This window comes from Pelmatolapia mariae, linkage group LG20, assembly GCF_036321145.2.
Source record: "Pelmatolapia mariae isolate MD_Pm_ZW linkage group LG20, Pm_UMD_F_2, whole genome shotgun sequence".
Lineage (NCBI taxonomy): Eukaryota > Metazoa > Chordata > Actinopteri > Cichliformes > Cichlidae > Pelmatolapia > Pelmatolapia mariae.
The window spans coordinates 36,846,456-36,867,840 of record NC_086244.1 but is presented as its reverse complement, the minus strand read 5'-3'; the positions used below and the strand labels follow the sequence as shown (position 1 = coordinate 36,867,840).

Sequence of the window (21,385 nt, the reverse complement as noted above, 5' to 3'; positions counted from 1 at the left end):
TATAACAAAATTATTTTAAAACATTGCAAAACTAAAAAAGCCCTATAGCGTACATACTTATTCGGTGAAATCTTACTTACTTATACTGATAAAATTAACCTGATCTTCATCATTGCTGCTGTTGTTGCATGATGAGGTCAAAATGATGGCAAGTTTGTTGCATATGGTCAGAATAATCTCGGTGGTCCCACAGTCTCAAAACTACTATTTCCCTAGTGTTATGCAGCTGTACAGCTACAGCTGTTTTAATAGCGGGATCATATCACACAAAAGCTACAAATGTTAAATTCAGCTAAAATGTTGTCCAAAAACATTTAAAATATATGTATTAGAGATTTTATTTAATAATTGGGGATTGTGTTCTATTCCGTGTTATACCCTTGTGTAATTTACCACCTTCTCTGAATGGTTATATAACATAAAACAGAATAAAAGCACAGCATGCAACATTTAGTCAACAACCAAAGTTTGCAAAACGAAAACAAAGAAAAGAAAAACATTTATTTGAATAATTTTTCTACTTTTTCAGTCTCACTATGCCTTCTTCTGGACACTGCATACTTGAATGTTGCTGGCTGGATTTAATGGTGTGTGTTTACCACAGTTATAGCAGTGCTCCTTTTGCTCAGGAAGAATAATGAGGCAACTGGAATGTTAGCCACAACTCTGCAATGTTTAGTAACATTAACTCATTATGAAACTGCTATCTTCATCTCCAGATGGGTGCAGCCTCAGTGGAAATACTGCTAACAAGCTAAACTAATAAGCAGATCCGAAGCCCTCGCTGCCGCATATTGAGCAGACAGCTTTTCGCAGGATGAAAGCGTTAAAGTTCGACTTGGTTTACATAAGGCCCAGAGTGTATGTGTTTCCATAAGAAAGTGCAACACAGCAAAAAAGCTGAGGTTTTTTTTTAATGCAGTACTCGAGGTCTGATCAGAACAGCAGCACGGCTCCATTGGGCTGGGATCACACATACAGTAAGCGTCAATGTGGGTGTATATGTATAAAGATCTATATGTTTACACCTGCATATGTGTGTGCTTATATTCCGCCTGCTGTGGGGATATAAATCTGTCATGAAAATCTGTTATAAAAAATGTCTAGGAAAAAAGTTCCAATATTGTAAATTTATTTCATTAAGAAGGCAACGTTCATTGCTAGCATGACCAGCTAACACGTTAGATGTAGGGTTATGGTAAATCTCCAGACAATGAATCAAAGTCAATGTACTGTCCTCTGAAATAATGAAAACACAGCAGTGTGTGTCTGTGTGCATGCCGTCCGAAATATTCTCCCGCCTCTGTTTGGCCAGGAATAAAGGTACTGCCTTTGGAATGATTTGGAGTGAAGCAGTGAGTGTGCGTTTAAGTGTGCAGATATTTCTGGTGCACTACATGGAGGCCCCTGCTGACAGCCTGTCAAGCAACCTGTCAGACTTGGAGGAGGATTATTATCTCCTTCTGTATGCTCTATTTCCACCAGCTTCAAACAATACTCCATACTGTGACAGGAGAGTGTGACAGAGAGTGCAAGACCACCAGTGAGAGAAATAGGAAGGGGGGGAAATAAAGGAAGAATTAGGGAGATATTAAAAAGTGCTTGCAGAACTAACAAAAGATATGCTTCCACGGCAGATAAATGTTAGTATTGATTTTCTCAAATGAAAGACAGACGCACTTCAATCAGGTTATCCAGTAAGTCGCTCCTGACATTGTCAAAATAGTGGCAAACGATTTTTCTTGAGCAATTCGTTAAGATGAAACAAGACTTTTAGGGTCAGTTAAAGTTCAAATACTATGTTTTGTGTCTTTAAAAGCAAAAGCAATACCCTATAGTAAATATTTTAGCAATTTTTTTTCTTTGTCACCGAGAACTGAGACTAAGCTACATGTCAAACATTTTGTATTTGACAAATCCATTTCCAGAGTATGTTCAAAGATATTAATAGTCATAACCATTGTGAGTGCTTGATCTTACACCACTCAGGTATTTGCAAATGACAAACAAATCCTTCTTTTAATTTCTCGGCACATATGAAATGTACATAAATGCATTAACGTAAACCTAGCTAAGCTTCGCTTAACTCATCTTTATTCACATCTACTGAAAACTGAACATCAAGCATCAAGAACACTTTGACCAGTCTCTTATGTGACTGCTGGTGTAGTCTGCAAACACACTGAGCTTTCAGATAGACCCATGAATTTACATATACTGCACACATCCACCTGAATATACAGTATGCATGCAAAACATCTCCTTCTTCCTTTGCCTGACGCACATGCACATACCCACACATTGAGGACTGTCTGTAAACATCCTAAGCTCTACAGTAAACACAGCTTGTGCCACCCGTATGCCAGCCTGCCACTCTTCTACTCCCTCTGCAAACCCAACCTGTTACTAATGAGACTAACACAAATAGCCAAGCATCTGACACCAAGACCTCTGTGTGTGGCTAATTCAAATATGTGTAGAGACTATTCATCAAGGTAATAAATGATTATTTAGGTTGACTGCGTGGTAAATGGAATACTAATTTTGTGCTGTGGTGGTTTAAACCTGCTTGTGTTTGTCCTTCTGTTATTTAAACTAGACAGGAACACAATCGGGAAAAAGAAAGAAAGAGAAAGAAAGAACTCTTTCTTGTCCTTTTTACTTGTCTTCAGCAAAGAGGCTAGCCAGAAAGAATTGGACTTGCCTGGTTTAAAAAAAAAAAAAAGAATCCCTAACTTCAGATTTAACCAAGCAGAAAAAAGCCTATTTTTTTTATCAATTCCCAGAGTCAGAACCAGACATGGAGAAGCTGCATTCAGCTTTTATGCTCCATATATCTGGAACAAACTCCCAGAAAGCCTCAGATCAGCTGAAACACTCAGTTTATTTAAATCCAGGTTGAAGACTCACCTGTTCTCAGCTGCATTTGAATAAAGCACCAAATCTGCACTGTTTTACTTTTAAGCTTAAATTTCAAAACTTACATTTTAAATCATGCTTTTTATTTGTTTTTATCTTTTAATGTCTCTGTAAAGCACTTTGAATCACCTTGCTGTTGAATTGTGCTATATAAATAAACTTGCCTTGCCTATTGCCCAAGTCAGTGACTCTATCAGCTTATTGTGGCTTATGGCGCACTAAACATAACCTTTACTCACATGCATATAACCACACAAATGCTCACAAATCTTTAAAACTAAAGGACCACCTATTCCAAACTTGGAAAACAGAAAAGAAATCTCAATTAGCAATCACAAATAAACAAAAGAAAATGTAACACAGCAGCAGAGTGGCTGTAAAGTGTCCACTCAGCCACAGGGGAATGATGACACTCCAATGTTACAGTTGTCCCATGTGGCTCTGTCTACTGCCACCTCCCTGTCCCCGTCAAGCTTGAATTATCCAGGGTAAACAGAACATAATACTTGGATTTTACACATAATGTCCTATAAAGGTCTTGTCAGTCTGAAGTACAGAGGAGTGCTTCCCCCAGAGAGACCGCGAAAAGGTCCTTTTTGTGTGGCGCCCGGTGAGGCTGAGACTTAACTTGAAACCACACCTCTTCTGCCTGGCAAATGTCAGACCGAAAGATGAAAGGCAACGCAAGGGCTTGTAAGGGCTCTCTGGAGATACTCAGGCTGGCTCAAATTTGTTTCCTTTTTTTGAATCACATTTACGGATACACCTGGTGGAGTGCTTCTGCTACACACTTTTTGTGCATTGAATTCCGCTGTATCAGTCAGGATAAATCTACTGTAGATGCATTTGTTTGCTCACAAACCTGGGAGACCATTTATATCAATTTACTGTCTGTCATAATGTTGCTGCTGAGTAAATATATGCATTCATGTGGATCATATTGTTGAATATGTCCACATAAAAGTGTGTTTCCACTTCGTGCTCATGCTTCAGCACATGATTTTCATAATGGCTCACTCACACTAGAGTAAAAAGCGAATGGCAACCTCATTGCAATGAGGAAAAATTGGTTGCTTGGTGATTGGATTGAATTTTTTTGCGATCGCCATTCGCCAAGTGGTCACCCAGAGGTTGACCATTTCCAACACTGTCTGTGCAATCACCCATTCAAGTGCATGGCAACTGCACAGGTCATCTGGTGGGAGGCCGTCTCCAAATCTGACTCAGATAGACTAATCGCTCAGGCAGATTGACCAAGGGTTGCAAGCAGTCTGAGTCTGTCTGTGCCAACTTATCTATGATAGGTCTCTCTGCAATAAAGTCAGCTGGTTGTATTCTGGTTACATGCCTATATAAAAACAAACTTGCCAAGAGCTTATGTCATTTTGCAGTAAACTGCCATCCTATAGCAACCATTTGTGGAGGAATTTCAGATTTTTTGTTTCTGCTTAATGTGCATTTTAATTTCTCCTTAACATCTATGGCAACAACAGTGTTGGACAGTGGCCCAGTCCAAAACTAATAGCAGGCCGACTCCACCTTTTATTGCCATGTTGATGCACCAAAGTCACTTAACTGACTGAATTCTGGTTGTTCGACCATATTTATGTATGTGTGTACATCAAGTTTGTCCATGTCTGTACACCTATATAACTTGGTTTGCAAAAGACTGCAACCATGTGAGTTTTTAAAAGCCAGTAAAACCTAAAATGATGCTGCTCAAAACATGTTTATGTGTTAGTTGTGTGATTGTGAAAATGTTTTACCCTCTTCTCCAGTTGTGCCAGTTGCTCCTTGTAGAAGGCATCCAGTGCTTTCAGCTGCGAGTCTTTCTTCTGTAGCTGCTGAACCTACAAGTAAAAATACGCATGCATGCAAACAGAGCAGTGGATGAAAAAACAAAACAAAACATGGAATCCAGGATAAACTTACTTAGATTATTTTATATTATAGTTATAACATTTTAGGCAGTAGTTTGCCACAAGTTAAGGTCAATGGGAGAGGAGAGAAGAAAAAAGTTATGTTAATGCTGTTGTATCATATTGAAATGGATTTTAAAATCAGAAAATCAATGTAACTGACATGGAAAGATAGGTTACCAGTATTTTTATGTTAAATGATAACAACATAACTTGTAGTTTACAGCTGTGAAAAAAAGGTTACCAACACTCATCATGGTCATAAATGTTTTGTCAATTTTTGGCTTTTTGTGGTTTCTTTGAATTCTTTGGGGCTAATACAGAGAGACAGACAACCATTCACAGCCATATTTACACCTATGAGCATTTTAGAATCACTATTTAACCTAACACCAGTAAATGCATGTATTTGGACAGTGGGAGAAAGCTAGAGTACCTGGAGAGAACCCACGGGGAGAACATGCCACACAAAAAAGTCTCGGACAGATGGTGGAGTAAAACTCAGGACCTTCTAGCAAAAAGTGTTTGTAATGTGAGGAATTCTCTCAGTGTCCAAGTACTCTAAATTTTCTTTGGGGTCAGATTCAGGTGCCTGTATTTCTTGCAAAGGTCAAGAAGCACCAGGACTGGTGTGTATGGTGTGTTTGGGCTCATTATGTTGCTGCATTGTGAATCTCTCTCAAAAGATGGAAACTACATGGAAGTACTACATCTACTCCGTGGAGTCACTTTGTGGCAGATATCAAACTCCAGATTAGGCAGAATATTCCTCAGCACGTCCTCTGAATTTGCAGCCTTCATTCAGCAAAATCTATGTCTGTCCTGAAGCTGTTGTTTGATCTTTCCATAAAAAGAATTTTGATGAACATGATGATTGAGCGGTCACTCGTAGTCTGGCTAGCTGTCCTTTGGATGCAACAGTTTTAACCTACTGGAGGACAGTTTGACACCAAAAATACTTTGAAAGCTTACTAATTAATGCATTACATCATATATTCTTGTGGAGTCAGTTCCTGTAGCCAAGAAACAGCCCACATATATCTCCCTTGCGCTTGTGATCAATTATGTTTTTTGTATGGACAAAACAAGATAAGATAATTAGTTAGCTTCAAGTAGATACATTTCACCTCTGCATTATTCGATGCTGAGAAATCTTTGCTTAGAATAACAATCCAACTTCGGGCACTCTGCCTCTTATTCTCACTTTGAAAGTATAGCAACCTGGAAACTTGGGGCACAGCCATACTTGTGATGGGTGAACAGTGGCTCCCATTTTATTTACTTGAGTCAGACTCTGTGAATGAGATTGTGATGCTTCCCCTGAAAGGCGGCTCTGCTCTCCCTTAGAGAGGGAATGGGGGAGGGAGTTCAGATATATGACTAGGATGCCTGCTGGGCACCTCCTGGGTGAGGTGTTCTGGGCATATCCTACCAGGGGGAGGCCCTGGGGCAGGCCTAGGACATGGCTTTGAAATGCCTGGAGGAGTAAGCTGGGGAAAAGGAGGTCTGGGCTACTATGAATAGACTGCTGCCCCCCGACCCTAGATAAGTGTCAGAAAGTGGATGGATGAATATGTTCTCTGTTTTGTCTTGATCTGGTCTGAGTCTCTTGGACACCACTGTACAAATACAGCACTGGCAAATGGATGCAGTACAGATCAGCGTGTGACTTAGTGCAGTAAAACAAAAGTTAACATATCTTCTAAATCTAAGATTTAAGAGCCTCAAGATGAGGACACGATTTTGTCTCCAAGAAAATAGAGTCTTCACAGTGTGACAGTGTAAACAGATGTGTCCCTACAACATCAGTGATACAGGTACACACAAGTTCTCTGTCCTTTCTCTGTGCAAAGTCCAGCTTTAAGGTATCAATTAAGCAAAAAGAAAAAAAATGCCATATATAATCACAGCTCTCAAATCAGACTTTTATCTTTTATTTCTTTTCACTTGCACCCCTCTGTTTATTCACCCATGGATTCTCTTTTACTCCCTCCCATAAACACCATCTTACATCCAACCATGTTATTTACAAGTAGTTTTGAAGCTGCAAGATGGCAGTTACACACAAAGAAACATGAACAAGTGCAATTTAGTGCAAGCATGCTGACAGACATGCATACACATGCAAATCTACACCACAGTGACTAAATGACAGCAGAAAAAAATTAATTAATTAAAACAAACTTGTGTTGGAGACAGAGCAGACAGAAAAATGGAAAAGGGAGCATAGCTCGCAACAGAGACATGAGACACAAGAGAAATGCAAGAAAAGCTGCAAAGACAATGGCCCTTATTTACCAACACGTGCACGGAAACGTTCTTACCCTGTGCAAAAAACAAGTGCATACAATCATTGTTGCATTTAGGAAACGTGCGCACCGGCCTATTTTGCACTTACTACTGAGTATAAATTCGAAAATCTGAATCATTCTGAACCAACAGGCTTACGCGAGCTGCATACTGTCCCCATTTCTCTCCTGGTGAAGCATAAAAAGCCTGCACCTCTGAGGCAGGGAAGCAGGAGAAACTCCAAGTCTGAAGAAACTGAAACTATTCTTTCAGACAAGGAAGCCTGAAAACGAGTGAGTGTTTGATGTTTTTAATGAATGATGAGGAATATGTTTAAATTTAAATTTTGTTTCCTTTAAATGAATTGAATTTTTTTGTATTAATTCTGAGCATGTCTTACGCCATGTTACGCCAGGATTTTATTCTTTTGTTAAGTACAAACAAATTTATTGATAAATTATTGATGAATCAATGATTTGTCTGTGAAACTTTTGTATGGATGATTACATATACAGATTTGTATGTACGTATAGTTATTACTGTAAATGAGGGACAATATTGGCATTTTCTTTTAAAAAGCACTGAATTAACTAACTGAAGAAATCAATTATTTGTTACAGCCATAGAGAAACTGCTGTTGATACATTATAGTAACAAAATGTGATTTTATTCCAGTGCTTTGTGACTGACGTTATATATTTATACAGCACAAAAATGTTGCCACATGTATAAAGAAAGCAAGGTCAAAGTAATGAAACAAAGAACGGAAGCAATAGAGAGAAAAGAATGAATAGGGACTGTTAAAAGTAGGAAGAAGGTATGTGAATACTTGAATGAAAGGGCTGGAGGAGCATTAAACTGAGAAGAGATGAAGAGCCTAGAATAGTGAGTGTGTTTAAAAAATAAAAATAAAAAATAAGGAGGAAGGAAGGAAGCGGGAAAGGAGGGGTTCAATTTGCTTTGAATTCAATCAAATCAAAGTTGTTTTTGCTTTTTTTATTCACGAGATGCTGCAATTTAGAGATATTTCACTCTTCCAGCTGTCAAGGATTTCAGCTCAACAGAAATGATTAAGAATGACTCTAATCAACACATAAATGGTAATTTCGATTTTGTTTTAAAGTGACCCGTAGCCTGTGCAAGAGCACAATAGGGAACACTGAGAGAAAGCAGTGGAATAGATGGAAAGGACAAAAGAGACTGAATTTTTGAAGGTCAGAATGAAGCTTACCATTGATTCTATCTCATCTGCAGACTAGATATGTTGGGGGACAGAGAAAGAGTGAAGGAGGAAGAGAAACAAAGCAGGATAAAAAGAGAAAGATGAAAGAGAGAGAATGAAGCACAAACAGTAAGGACCATTAATTCATGTAATCAAAAGCATAGGCGATCAGATTAGATTCCCCCAAGAAACATGCATGCAATCACATTCATCTCTAACAAAAAGTAAACAATTCAATAGGAATTTACAAAAGACTAACCTTGTAACACCAAATGTATCAAGTATAATTAAACATTTCTGAACATAATACATGTTTTTTGTCATTTCCACAGCTCCAGATTAGCACAACATGTTTTGAGAATGTAGAACAATCATATAACTGAATATTTAACCTGCATTTCTTGAATAAAACAACATTAATATGCAACTAATATCAATAAAAGATTAAAGACATATTATTGTTCCAAATGTTTGGTCTTTAAATAAATCCAGGTTTCCATATGAGATGCAGTGATACTGATTTTTGGCACACATGTGGCTTGTTCACTGATATTGGCACATTGGCCTTTTAGCACAATAAGATGATCTGAACCAGAGGCTATTTAGCCTCTACCAGAATTGCAGGATCACAACAGATCCACCAATTCTGCATTTAATTAGACATCCAGTGTCATAAATCTGTATGATCCAATTTGTTAATTTAAAACAATTCATCAGTTAAACTAATTTAATGAAGAAACAGGCAATTTATGACCCAGGCCTCCAAGACAGATTAATTTGCCTTCTTTTGCATTAAAGGAAAAGCTGCAATGTTCAGACAATCCGAAACATGTTAGCTATTTGAATTCAGCATGCCACCCCCCTGCCAACCCAAACCGGTCGTGGGAGATGGCCGCCCCTCCCTGAGCCTGGTTCTGACAGAGGTTTCTTACTGTTAAAAGGTAGTTTGTCTTTCCCACTGTTGCCAAAGCACAGTTTCACAGAAAGGCAAATAAACATGGGGACAGCGTTTGGACACACAGACTGCAAATTGGGAGGAAACACAGGTGACTCTAAACAACATCTTTAGAAAAGCTTTAAGCCAAATCTCTCTTCTTAGATCGCCATTCCCACCACAACAGCAGCATTTCCACAGACTATGAAGAAAGCCACATGCTTTCTCTAGAAACATATGGGGTTCCATTCTGAACAAGTGGGAGCGAGACCCCTGCCATTCTGTCTCATCTCCAAGATCATCTTTTTTTCAGCTGCTTGCTTTACGGTGTCACCACAGTGGATCATCTGCCTCGGTCTCATCCTATCCCTAGCATTCTTCTGTCACATCAACCCTCTGCATGTCTTCTTTTCCTCACATCCATGAACATCCCCTAAGATCTTCCTCTTTCCCTCCTGCCTGGCAGCGCCATATTCAAAGTCCTTTGTTCAATATCTTCACCACCCCTCCTATCCAGATGTCCAAACCTTCTCAACCTTGCCTCTCTAAATTTCAACCTCCTATCTTTTTGTTAGAGCTAGCATTTCCAAATTATACCATCAACGCAAGGTCCACTCACTATATATTCATATCACTATTTGATTATATAATGAAATAGGAGAATTTTATGATTGTCAAATCAGGATATGTTTCCTTAGTATGAAGCTTGTAGCATCTGGCAAAAGCCATATATGAAGTTTCCACATTAGACAAGCTGTATATAATTAGCTATAGACACTACAACATCACACATAATTTTTAAAGTTCAAAAACCACCAGATGGGTGCATTTGTTACACTGAAAAACTCAATATGTAGAAAAATATAATACCTGCAAACTATCATTGAGATTGACGGGTTGTCACTATCTGAAGTGCCCTGATGCACTAAATCTTACACATCTGGTGCTCCAGGCAAATTAATGCCAATCAATATTTTTAAAGCTCTTGTATCGCAGGTCTCAGATCTCAGTGGCACTGAAAAGCAGCAGCGCCGCCAAGTAACTGAGGTGAAGAGCGTCTACTCGCACACATGCACACACGTACAGCGGGGGGAAGATTCATCATAATTATCAGGGCTGCTGAACGCCAAATCAAATCAGAGCCAATCGTCTGTGTTTCATAAACAGACCTTAACTGAGGAGAGACAAAGAGCGAGAGGGCTTCTGACGGGAGAGACGCTTCCACTGTCGGGTGAAAGGCTGCAGCTGGTGCATGTTAATGCAGGTGAAAAGAGAGACTGAAATTGCTCATGTGTTCATTTTCTATGTTAGACAAGTATCTGTTTGGTGGGGATTAGGTAGAATCAGAAGAGATTTAATTAAAAAAAAAAAAAGAAAAAAAAAAAGAAAAAAAGCTGCACTCCTTTCTATCTGTGTCTGTCTGTGTTGGTCCCGTTTTAATTTGCAGTCAGAGACGAGGCTGAAAGTGAATCAGATGACTCCTCTGGTGTCCCTCCAGGGACCTGCAAGTCTATGGTAGATAACAGCCAGCCAAGCGTGGCTTTACACACAACACACCGAAAACACCACACCACGATACACTTAAAGAGGATGGCTCAAGTATACACACTGATGTTTATTGAGTCTGTCCATTTTTCTGTTGGGTACCTGACGTTGTCCGTTCATGTCTGTTACCCAATGATGCTTTTTTTTCCCTACAGACAAAAAGCCACAACTAAATCAGCATCTCCAAGTCTAAATCTTATTTTTGACTGTATTTAGAGCAATATTAAGCACCACACAGCACCTTTGCTTTCAATACTTAGCTCGATCCACCTTTGAACTGGCAACGCAGAAATGCTAAATCAGAGTGCTCTGTCACCATAACTTAGTGTTTCCCAACCTTTTGGAGCCACAGCACATATTTCGCATTAGAAAAAAATCACACAGCACACCACCAAACAAAAATGTCACAAAAAGCATATTGATCATTTTTCCCCCACACACCAGGCATAGCAGAATTGGCTCAGTTTGTCCCCAATATACCATTTTTGTTTTCTTTTAACCACTACTCACGCTAGGGCCTTCATCTGGGTCGGAAGTTTCTCCAGGACCCAGGTCAGACTGACTACTTTTTCTTTTCAAATATTAATTTAATGCTATTATGCGCTGCGCTGTCTCATGACTATGTAATTTCTTCTTCGTCTTCTTCTGTTTTACTGGCAGTTGGCAACCCATTTAATTGGAGCAAGATGTTGTACTGCCCTCTAGTGGAAAAGAATGTAATTGTTCTGCCTGTTACTCACGTCGGTCGCTTAGAATACCAATCAGGTGAAACTAGATAATCCTCCTGACACACCTGATCATTTCACACGATGGCACTGTGGTTGGGAAACACTGCCATGATCACACGGTCAAACAGCAGAAAGGTGACACAGGTAGTGCTGTGCTGATGGTCAGAGTGATCGCTAGAAACTTGACAATCAAGGACGATAATGCATGAAATCAATATTAACACCATCTTTAGAGTCATTTAATTTAATCGCTAGTTTAATGTTGGCTTGTCTGCTTATAACTGAAATTAATGTGTCTGGTAAGCGGCTACACTGATCGATCATCATAAAATGAAAGAAAACAGAAAGAGGGCGTTTCTGTCTGAAGGTTGACTAAAATTACAGGTTTAGATAACGGTGTGCTGACAAAGATTCCAGGTATTGCTTCTTTAACTTTTTGTTTCACTGAGCATGTGTGCATCACTGCAAAACTCAGATGTGTCTACAGAAATGAATGACTTAAAAATAAAAATCAGTTAAACGTTGCAAACTGAGCCCATACTTTTTGTACAATTACCTCTTTAGTAAAGAAGTCAAGTGTGACATTCTTACCATGAAAACTATGGGCTATGACTATACTGGAAACATTTTAATAAGATGAGTTCGGTATCAAAATAAGGTAAAAAGGAGAGTTTTAAATGTTATCACCTTTTTGAACAGTCACGCATTCCAGATACATTTTCCATGAAACAAGCATTGGTAGAAAATAAGTGTCACAATTTTCCTATTAAAATCATAATCTATCCAATGTAACTGATGTTCAAAGTTAGTTACAGAAGCAATCATCCTGAAAGAATGCATTACACTGAGCCATCTAGTTCATATGGCTGGCTCCTATACTTAAGAGGTCATGTGGGACCAACAGTGCTGGAAAAATAAGCGCTTTTAGTGGTTCCGATGATATCCTTCCATTTATGTGAATGAGGCTCTCTGAGATAATTCAGTATTTTTCAGCTCATGGTGGAAGGGTGGAAACAAGCTCCCTGGGGTTTCCCTTTCTTTCTCTCACTAGCAGCAGCAGCGCTGCAGTTTGTTTTTAGTGAACAGCACTACCTTAAACTACACATTAATCAGTTGTTTAACAAGGGTACAGACTGCCCAGCTTTAAAGCCTTGATTACACTTTTCGCGTCCCTGAATCCACTAGGATCCACTTGGGTCCAAGTGACATATTTTGTCATTTATCAGTGAAAGCAAGGGTCCACGCGGCATCCACATCTGATCGTTTACTGTGACTGTGCAGACTTGTCCGTGGAGCATTTATATTACAACGCATCAACTATGAATGGGTCCCAAGCAGGAGAATTTAAAGTAGCATGACAGGAATGACTACTCTCATCATGGCCCCAGCCTCAAATGGTAAATGGCCTGTATTTGTATAGCGCTTTTCTAGTCCCTAAGGACCCCAAAGCGCTTTACACAACCAGTCATCCACCCATTCATACACACATTCACACACTGGTGATGGCAAGCTACATTGTAGCCACAGCCACCCTGGGGCGCACTGACAGAGGCGTATAATCAAGGCTTGTAAACAACATCACCTAGTTCACTGGGTTGTACAGCAAACACTGAAACTTGGTAAAAATGAGCAGGTACTGACACTATTTACCTTAAGACTGTTAGACCATTAAAAGTCCCTAAAAGCACCTTTCTTCCCCCAGCAACAGCAGAAGCTGCAAAGTGCATGAAAATCAAATTCTGTGTTACAGCCAAAACTTTGAGCCACAGCAGCATGAGTTTGACTAATTTTAAAAGAAACTGGATTTGTGTTACTGCTAAAGTCGCAAAAGAAAATAGAAACTGCTTTTACATGACTCACCAACAACACAAGGCACTCAAATAATAAACCTTTACAAGGTGATTTCAGTCCAACCCCTTCAAATGAATGCTATCGCAGTGCATCTCTTCATTGTGTTATGTCTGTTCTGTGCTCCAATAAGGTATTGAAGTTACAATCGGCTTATACATCTGAAATCAACAATGAAGGGATTCAAATTGCAGAGACACTCAGTCCATAGCGCGGTAAAATTACAGGGATATTAAGCATTGTGCTTCTAGGATAACAGAAGACGCACTCATCACAAAGAACAGTGTTTCTTTTACTCTGAACTTGGGTTAGACAGACATTATGTACAGAACAATACATAAATAAATAAATGTAGCTTTGAAGCACCATTAAGATCACAAAAGCCACACTTTTCACTGCCTGACCAGTTACTTGCATTAAAGAGAAATTTACCACGTCGTCTTACATGTTGCTTTAAATTTATTGTCCTGAAGTATTTTTTAAAACTTTCCTAAAAATACCTGGCTGAGAAAAGAAAAGGAGAATGACAGAAATGACTAGAGACAAGAGAAAGAGCAAATGCATTAGAAATGTAAGCAAGGGCAGGAAAATAACTTCAGTTATTAACAAGGTGCATAATTGATTACGGCAGTTACTAGCCATGAGCTAAGCAGGAGATTAGCTTACAAATGTATTATCGTATATTCTTCCCTCTCCAGGCACCTTCTGCATATGAATCAATTCAGAGCACAGCTGGAGGTGTCAAGCATCTACTTAGAAGCTAGAGACAGCAGGAAAAAAAAATGTGAGACAGAAAACCCAAGCGGGAGTAAGAGAGGGAAGGTAGAGCTGGAAATGATGAGGGGAAAACAGAAGACAGGTCTAACGGATAACAAGTATGAAACAAAAAAATGACAAGGATACCATTACAAAAATCACAGCAACAATGAGCGAGCTCGCAGATCAAGAGAAGGAAAAACATCCGACAGTGTAACTGAAATCTAGCAGGGATGCCTAAACAGTTCCCATTGTTGAAATGCAGTTTGACTCGTTAGCCTGAGACCCTTTTTTCCCCCTTTTTGAGAAATAAGTGACAAAGACAGTTTTAAAGGTTCAACAGTAGCTCCATGAGGCTGAAACATGCACGGCAAATAGACTACAGAGGTCGAGCCTAATAAACAACAGAAACAACCAAGCCACTAACAAGCAGACGCCGCCAACTCCACAGGCAAACATCCTCGCCACTGTCCGTTCTGATCAGTGACAAAAGTCTTAAACTAAAAGCTTTATTTATACCGAGGGGCCTGCAACCTTTACTATCAAATACGCCACGTTTGGGCAACTTCTAATGGAAAATTGAGCCATAAAATATTTACTACTTTATAATGAAGATGACGCAATAAGGATACATGACCAATGATTTATGATTATTTGATACTTTCAATGTTGCATTACAACTAGAATCATGCTCTGTCATGGTCTGGAGCTGTATTTCAGTCAGTGGTGCTGGGGATCAAAATTGATAGCATTAAGAACACATAAACCTAGTGGGAGATTCTGAATCACCGCACAGCAACATCTGGGAAGCGTCTGATTGGTAACGGCTTCATTTTCTAGCTTTGCAATGGTCCCAAACACACTGCCAGTGCACTAAAACCATACATGGATAAAAACAAACGATGGAACACTATCAGTCACGGACGGGCCTTCCCAGAGCTCGGACATCAGCATCACTGATGCAGTGTTACATCATCTCGACAGAGCTCTGAACAAAAGGCAGCCAAAGAAGAGCTTTCAATGTCCTTCAAGAAACCTGGAGAACTACTTAAGACTACTTAAAGCAATCAGAAGAAAGCTAAGAGAGTTCAGGCTGTGCTGAAGAAAAGAGATGGTCATACTAAATATTGAATTGCAAACTCATTAAAATGGTTTGTGGCTTGTATACTACATTTTCATCTATGTTTTACTTTCATTGTTCTTTTCCCAAGAAAAATATAAAGAAATAATGGGTGATTACGTTAAAGACTGCTTTTTGTTTTGTTTTTTCCCAACAAGCAAACAACTCAGAAATGAAGACAACAAAGTTGTTAGCAAGATTTAACCTATTCTGAAACACAGTCCACAAAGGTACGAAGGCCACTTTGGATCCTGCCTGTGCTTATTCAAATGAATCAAATTTAAAACAGCATACTTTAACAACAAAAACATGTCAACTAAAAGATTTTAAGAAAATACAACATCAACTCATACAAAGGTGAAAAAGAAAAACCCAGAATGCTATGATTTAGGAATGTCATAAACCCACATTTTCCGCTTCTGTTAACAGTCCATAAATGTTTGGGAACTGAGGAGACCAATTGCTGGACTAAATGAGGTAAGTTGTGTAAAGTGCTTTGAGTGTTCAGATAGAGTAGGAAAGTGCTATTTAAGAATCTGTCCATTTACCATTTACTAGAACCAAAGGTTACTGGAGCCAAAGGGTCAAACTGCCTGGATTAAACCTAAATAACTGCAAGAATGTGTCACTTCCTGCTTCCCTTCAACTCAACGTTCATTTGGTGTGAAGAGGCTAAAGCCACAGGGTGAGTCGGCTGGTGGTGAGACTGTGTTGTGTCCTGGGTACACTCCTGACTTGTTCCACCGCCACTGAGGACCACGACAAAAACTGCTGTTTGATCAGAACGACCAAAGTTAAATCAGACAAGAGTTTTTGTATTTTTTATTGGTGGTGCTGTGTAACTCCGTGAAAGTTGGGTCTCATTTTATGATTGTCAAAGAAAAAAAAAGAAAAAGGAAAAGACATATTTTAATATTTGAAACAGCTCTTCCCTACATCAGTCGTACCAGTTTTGAGGTTAAGCTGTAGGGACAACAGATGGTGGTTGGTTGAGCTGCTAGTCAGTGTGTCTCTCACAGTGATATCAACTATTGTGGGCCAACTCCCTGATCCAGTACAGACGGAAAAACAAGAAGAGAGCCTCAGTGCCCCAGTGTTAACAGTGCAATGGATCATCAACGCACCACATGGGCAAGGCGCACTAATGTTTGGGCTTGTAAGTATGTCTGGGACAGACACGTATAAATACACACTCACACATCTCCATCTTCCCCCGTGGGCAGCGTGTGTGTTGGGTTGCCATCTGATAGCGTCAGCAGTCTGTTCTCCCTCTTTCTCCCCCTCTCTTTATTTACTCCACTGCGTTTATTTAACACATAGCTCCCAGCGAGGCAATAAATTAGCACTCAATAATAATCTGACTGATAATTACAGCCAGCCAACTACACAGAAGAAAGAGTGGGACAAATGGGCCACTGGCCCTTCTCCTCCTCCTCTCTTTCATCTATAGTTACTGTTTTCATGCAGACTGCTTTTTATTTATTTATTTTTTTCCGTCTGACACTTAATCTTTAATGTTTTTGTTATCACACAGTCTGCACAGTCATGTGATGTGGTAGTTTAGTTAGGTCAAGCAAATCAACAATTAGAACACATGTGCTGTCAAAATGAACGTCCATTTATAAAGAAGGAGCTCAGTTTGGCAGTTCTACAAGAAGGAGTATCTGCTAAAAGCACATTATTCAACCTAGCATGTGAATTATTACAATATGGCTCTTTAGCAAGAAATAACAAATAACAGGGATGTGTGCTAACGTCTCTGTGATGTTGGTACAATATCCCGAGCCTAGTAAGTTCAACATATCTAGCTTCATGAAGGCAGCTTCCAACTTACTAAGTTAGCCAACACTTGCTTCCACATAGTCGCACGATTAGATAGGTGCAGGAGAGGAAAACCACTATGAACGTGTGAGTACTTTAAGCACTTTCTTTAAGACTAATATATTAATACATTTTAGCCAGTCTGAAGGCAGGAAAGAAAGCTAGCAACAATGGCAACTGGTGAAGTCTGCAGCACAAGTTACTATAGCGATGTAAGAAGTGAACTGTTCTCAGTAACCCTGCATTTACGTGGATAACCTTAAATGATGCAATCAGGCCTCTGGTATCATGATTGTGTAGATAGCTAGTTATTAAAAGATCAGCTTTTACATTTGGAGTGCCAAAAAGATACTAGCCTTGTTTGGGGAAATCACAAACATAAAAAAAGCCCCAAAATTTAGCAGTGAACGGTATAAATGAAAATCCTACGTTTTACTAAAAAGAACAAGCTTTGTACTGAAGGAGTAACTAGAAAAGTTTGGTGACTTTTTCAGAATACTCAATAAAAAATAAGAGTTTACTGTAAAACATGCGGTTGGTTTGTTTTGGGGTGTTTTTTGTTTGCTTGCTTGTTTTTTGTTTGTTTTTTTATCCTTTTTTGTTCTTGAACTGCGTGTCCTTTTATTTTTTCCCTGGAGGGGACTTTTTCTTTTGAGGATGTGGATCGCTACATATTGAATATGATGAACAGACTGTTGTTTGGTTTCGTTTTTGTTCAGGCGTTTTCTTTTTCTCTTTGTCTGCCAGCTGTTTTGTCATTGTTGGGAAAAATGTGCTACATATGCTACAAGATATGCTATTCTCTAAAAGAAAAAAAAAAACATATTGACAAATTTCAGCATTTAAAACAACAGCCTAAGGACATGAGAAGCAGAAGATGACGGATGGATGGACACTAAAGTAGGAAAGATTTGAATATTTACATTTTTTTTTTTATTGTAATAACTGAGATTACCTGAAGAACTCCTCAAACGTCCCGTCTGTCTGCCTTCTCATTTGGCTTTCTGCCTCACCATCTCACTCTGCATTTAGGGGAAGGTAGCTTTTGAGCGCACTGTCAGTCTAATAGCTTTACATGCAGAACCATTTCAGTCACTGCAGATGACAATTACTGATACAACCTGCAGGCTTATCTGTACCCGAGCCTCCACAACCACCTCCTCCTATATCCAGTCCGTCACTCACCTCTCTTCACACCATTTCCTTCAGCAGCACACATCCCTTCTCCCTACTCCCTAAGCACCTTCTCCTCCTCCTCCTCCTCCTCTCTCTTTACTGGTCATTCGCTACATCTTCTCTTTGCCCCCCTTGCTTTAGCTTCATTAGCGTTTACGTTTTTTCCTCTTTTTCCTCTCCTTTGTCGTCTTTTTCTTCCCAAACACTGGGTCAAGGTTGGCGATTATTTGTGAGTAACGTTTTACGGCAAAGTCCAAAACGTTAAAGCACTTCAGATTCGGTCCATTCTAAATGCATCTGAATCATCATGAGCGAATAGCAGAGCAGGAAAACAGATGGTACAGCCCCCAAATAGCCCTGATCTTAAAATCATGGCGCAAGTCTGAGATTACTTGAAGATAACTGAGACGAATAAATCCACATGAGAACTGTGACAAATTCTGAAAAATGTTTTGGAACAAACTTCTTGAAGAACTCTGTGCCAATGAAACTAGGAGAGTTGGTGCTGCGCTTCTTTGAAAATAACTGAAAATTATTTGGGAATAGTTTTCAGAGTACGGGAAGTTCTGCACAGCATGCATGTCTGAGCACATCTTTGTTAATAAATTCTTTTCCAACTTATACACCAAGGCAAGATTACAGCTTTTCATAATAAGAGCAATAATGTTAAAATAGATCAAAGGCTACTAAACCACTGAAAACTGAGGAAAAAGCCTGCGCACTTAGCAACTCATTTATCCTTTTTTCATTCAACTAAATGGCATAATAGCAGCATGTTACCATATGTCTGACTAAATAAGCAGTCAGAGGAGCACACGATAAAACATCAAGCAATTCACTCATATGTAGTGCTATAATGAAGCATGTCCCATCTGCCTCAGTCTGCCTCACTCCTCTGTGTGAGTGTGAGCATAAACACAGCTGTTTCTCTCATACTGATAAGCAAAGTCTGAATGAGTTTCCTGAGTGTGTAACAGAGAGACATTGCCGTCACCCCATCAGCATCAGAGTTTCCAACTGATTATATGGTTTTAGGTATAAACAAGTGAGGCTGGTTTGTCCAATCAGAGAAAACATCTGGTTCATTCCGGCAGTCTGACAAACACACCGGCAGGTAGGGAAAAAGACTGAACAAAAAATAAAAACAACAACAATGTGATGAAATCAATCGCTAGCACCTAGGCGCGACATCTGACCAAGTCTTTTCTAGAACTTCACAGTAACAGAGGAGCGCTCCTGAAATGAGACAGCTCAAGAAACAGCAAAATGCTGTGTAATATTGTGTAAGCTCATTCCAAGAGACCAATGTAGGCATTAAACAGAGGATCCTCTGGGTCCTGTGGGCTGCTGGTGTGAGATCTCCATGGACTGAGCAGATTTGGCTTTCTGCCTCCAAATCTCTACCAGATTTGGAGATTGTGGGAGTGTGTTGGGCTGCTGACTCATTTTAGTCTCTGATTTAATCTACACTAAACATGATGACAACATCTGTTTCTTCATCTGCTATAGTCTCCAATGCTTTCAACAGATAGTTGTCATTTATGCTGATCCCCCATTTGGTCCTAAAAATTTGCCAATGTTAAGTCTAATTGTTGAATGTTGTCATTGTGTTTCTTAAATTTGTAAAGTCTTAGTTCAATCTATAGGATCAAGACATTCCTTTGTCTCTGACCACCTCTCCAGCCACTCTGTGCTGGGGGAGGTTTTATTGCAGATACATCCTATCTGAAAGATCTGTTTCTTGTGTTGTAAACTTCCTGCTTTTATGACCCTTTTGGTCAGCAGGAGGTCCCACAAACGCACCCCCATGACACACACACACACACACGTTCTTGCACATGCACACAGGTGCTTACACATACACACACACAGTGCCTTGTCTTAGAACCATTGGGGGGGGGGGGGGTTTACGGTGGGAGGTGCTTGTGCTGTGATGTGTACTGTAACTGTCATGTCAATAAAAAGGCGACGAGGAAGCTGCTCTTTGAAGGATTTGGGGCTGGAGTCAGGTGAGGAGCGTGAGCTCCAAGAGCTGGTTCTGACCAAAGCTTCCCTCGTTAGCGAGTTAAAAAACCGGTTGAAGATGTTTTGTTATGTCTTGCGTCCTTCATGAGGAATAAGTCTCTAAACTAGCGGGGCATGTGGAAACACAGACCCAACAGCCAACTGCAGCTGAAAAGGGGGACATGAGCAATGGGAGTAAACAGAGACATTACATTTAGGAACATTTAGTGTGAGCGCTCAAACCCACAGACCCTAAAAGTTATAGCAGAGAAAAACTTGGATTTGTTGCTCATCATTAAACCAAATTCAGGATCATAGAAAAATTAACTAGAATTAGTGTGTTTATATGCATCTCCTAATCACAAGTACTTTAAGAAGTGCAAGACGTAGCAAATACAGCATCAACTTTGACTATATTGTTCATTTTGTAAGATACCAGTCTCGCCTTATTTTAAAAACTTATGCATTTAAAACTGGCCAGAAAACCTTACAGATACCAACATAGTATCATCTTATTTTTAACTACTTGATATTTGTGTAATGCTTTGTGATATTAGTCTATAAATTCTTCAGTTATGGCTAAAAAGATCATAGAAACCCTTTTTAAGGCTAAAATGGGTTTTGTGAAGCAAAGCTCTCTCACCTTTGACCACCAAACTTAAAATCAAGCCTTCTTTTAGTCCAAACAAACAACTCCTCAGCAACGCTTCCAGCGTTAACTGGCATGGTATCAAAACAACTCTCTTTCTTTAAGTCACTGAATTCAACGGGGTTACTCTGGTTTAAACTTGAAGCTTAAAGTTTTTAAACCCAAGCATCGCAGAGCATAGATTCTGAACTTTGAAAGATGCATTTGAAGATTTCTTTTCTTTTGAGTATTTAAACATTCTGCAGTTTTTAAAGCTTGCACCACTTGCAGACTGAAGTTAATGATACCCTGGCTATTCCACTACCATAATAATTAAATCACTGGAGTAAGGCTATAAAATTGGGTTATCCTTCATTATTTTAAAGCACTAAAACCTGACCTTACTCAAAATAAAGAGCACTATCCCGCCAGATGAATATCAGAAGAAATGGATTCAAATATTTTCTACGGTGGCC

At 39.4% G+C, this 21,385-nt stretch overlaps 1 protein-coding gene across 3 annotated transcripts in view; it reads right to left on the bottom strand.

The window, feature by feature from the left end:
* The window catches only part of chchd6a (coiled-coil-helix-coiled-coil-helix domain containing 6a), a 72,042-nt gene that overhangs the window by 39,920 nt on the left and 10,737 nt on the right, over window positions 1-21,385 (bottom strand). Inside the window, exons 5-6 of one of the 3 annotated variants that reach the window (XM_063465199.1) lie at window positions 8,359-8,382; window positions 4,686-4,769 (exon numbers count right to left, since the gene is read on the bottom strand). The exons of 1 other annotated variant lie outside the window; for it this stretch is intronic. In XM_063465199.1, coding sequence (XP_063321269.1) covers window positions 4,686-4,769; window positions 8,359-8,382 — 108 coding nt within the window. The remainder of the gene's footprint in view (window positions 1-4,685; window positions 4,770-8,358; window positions 8,383-21,385) is intronic. One more of the 3 variants, XM_063465200.1, reaches the window with a different exon arrangement.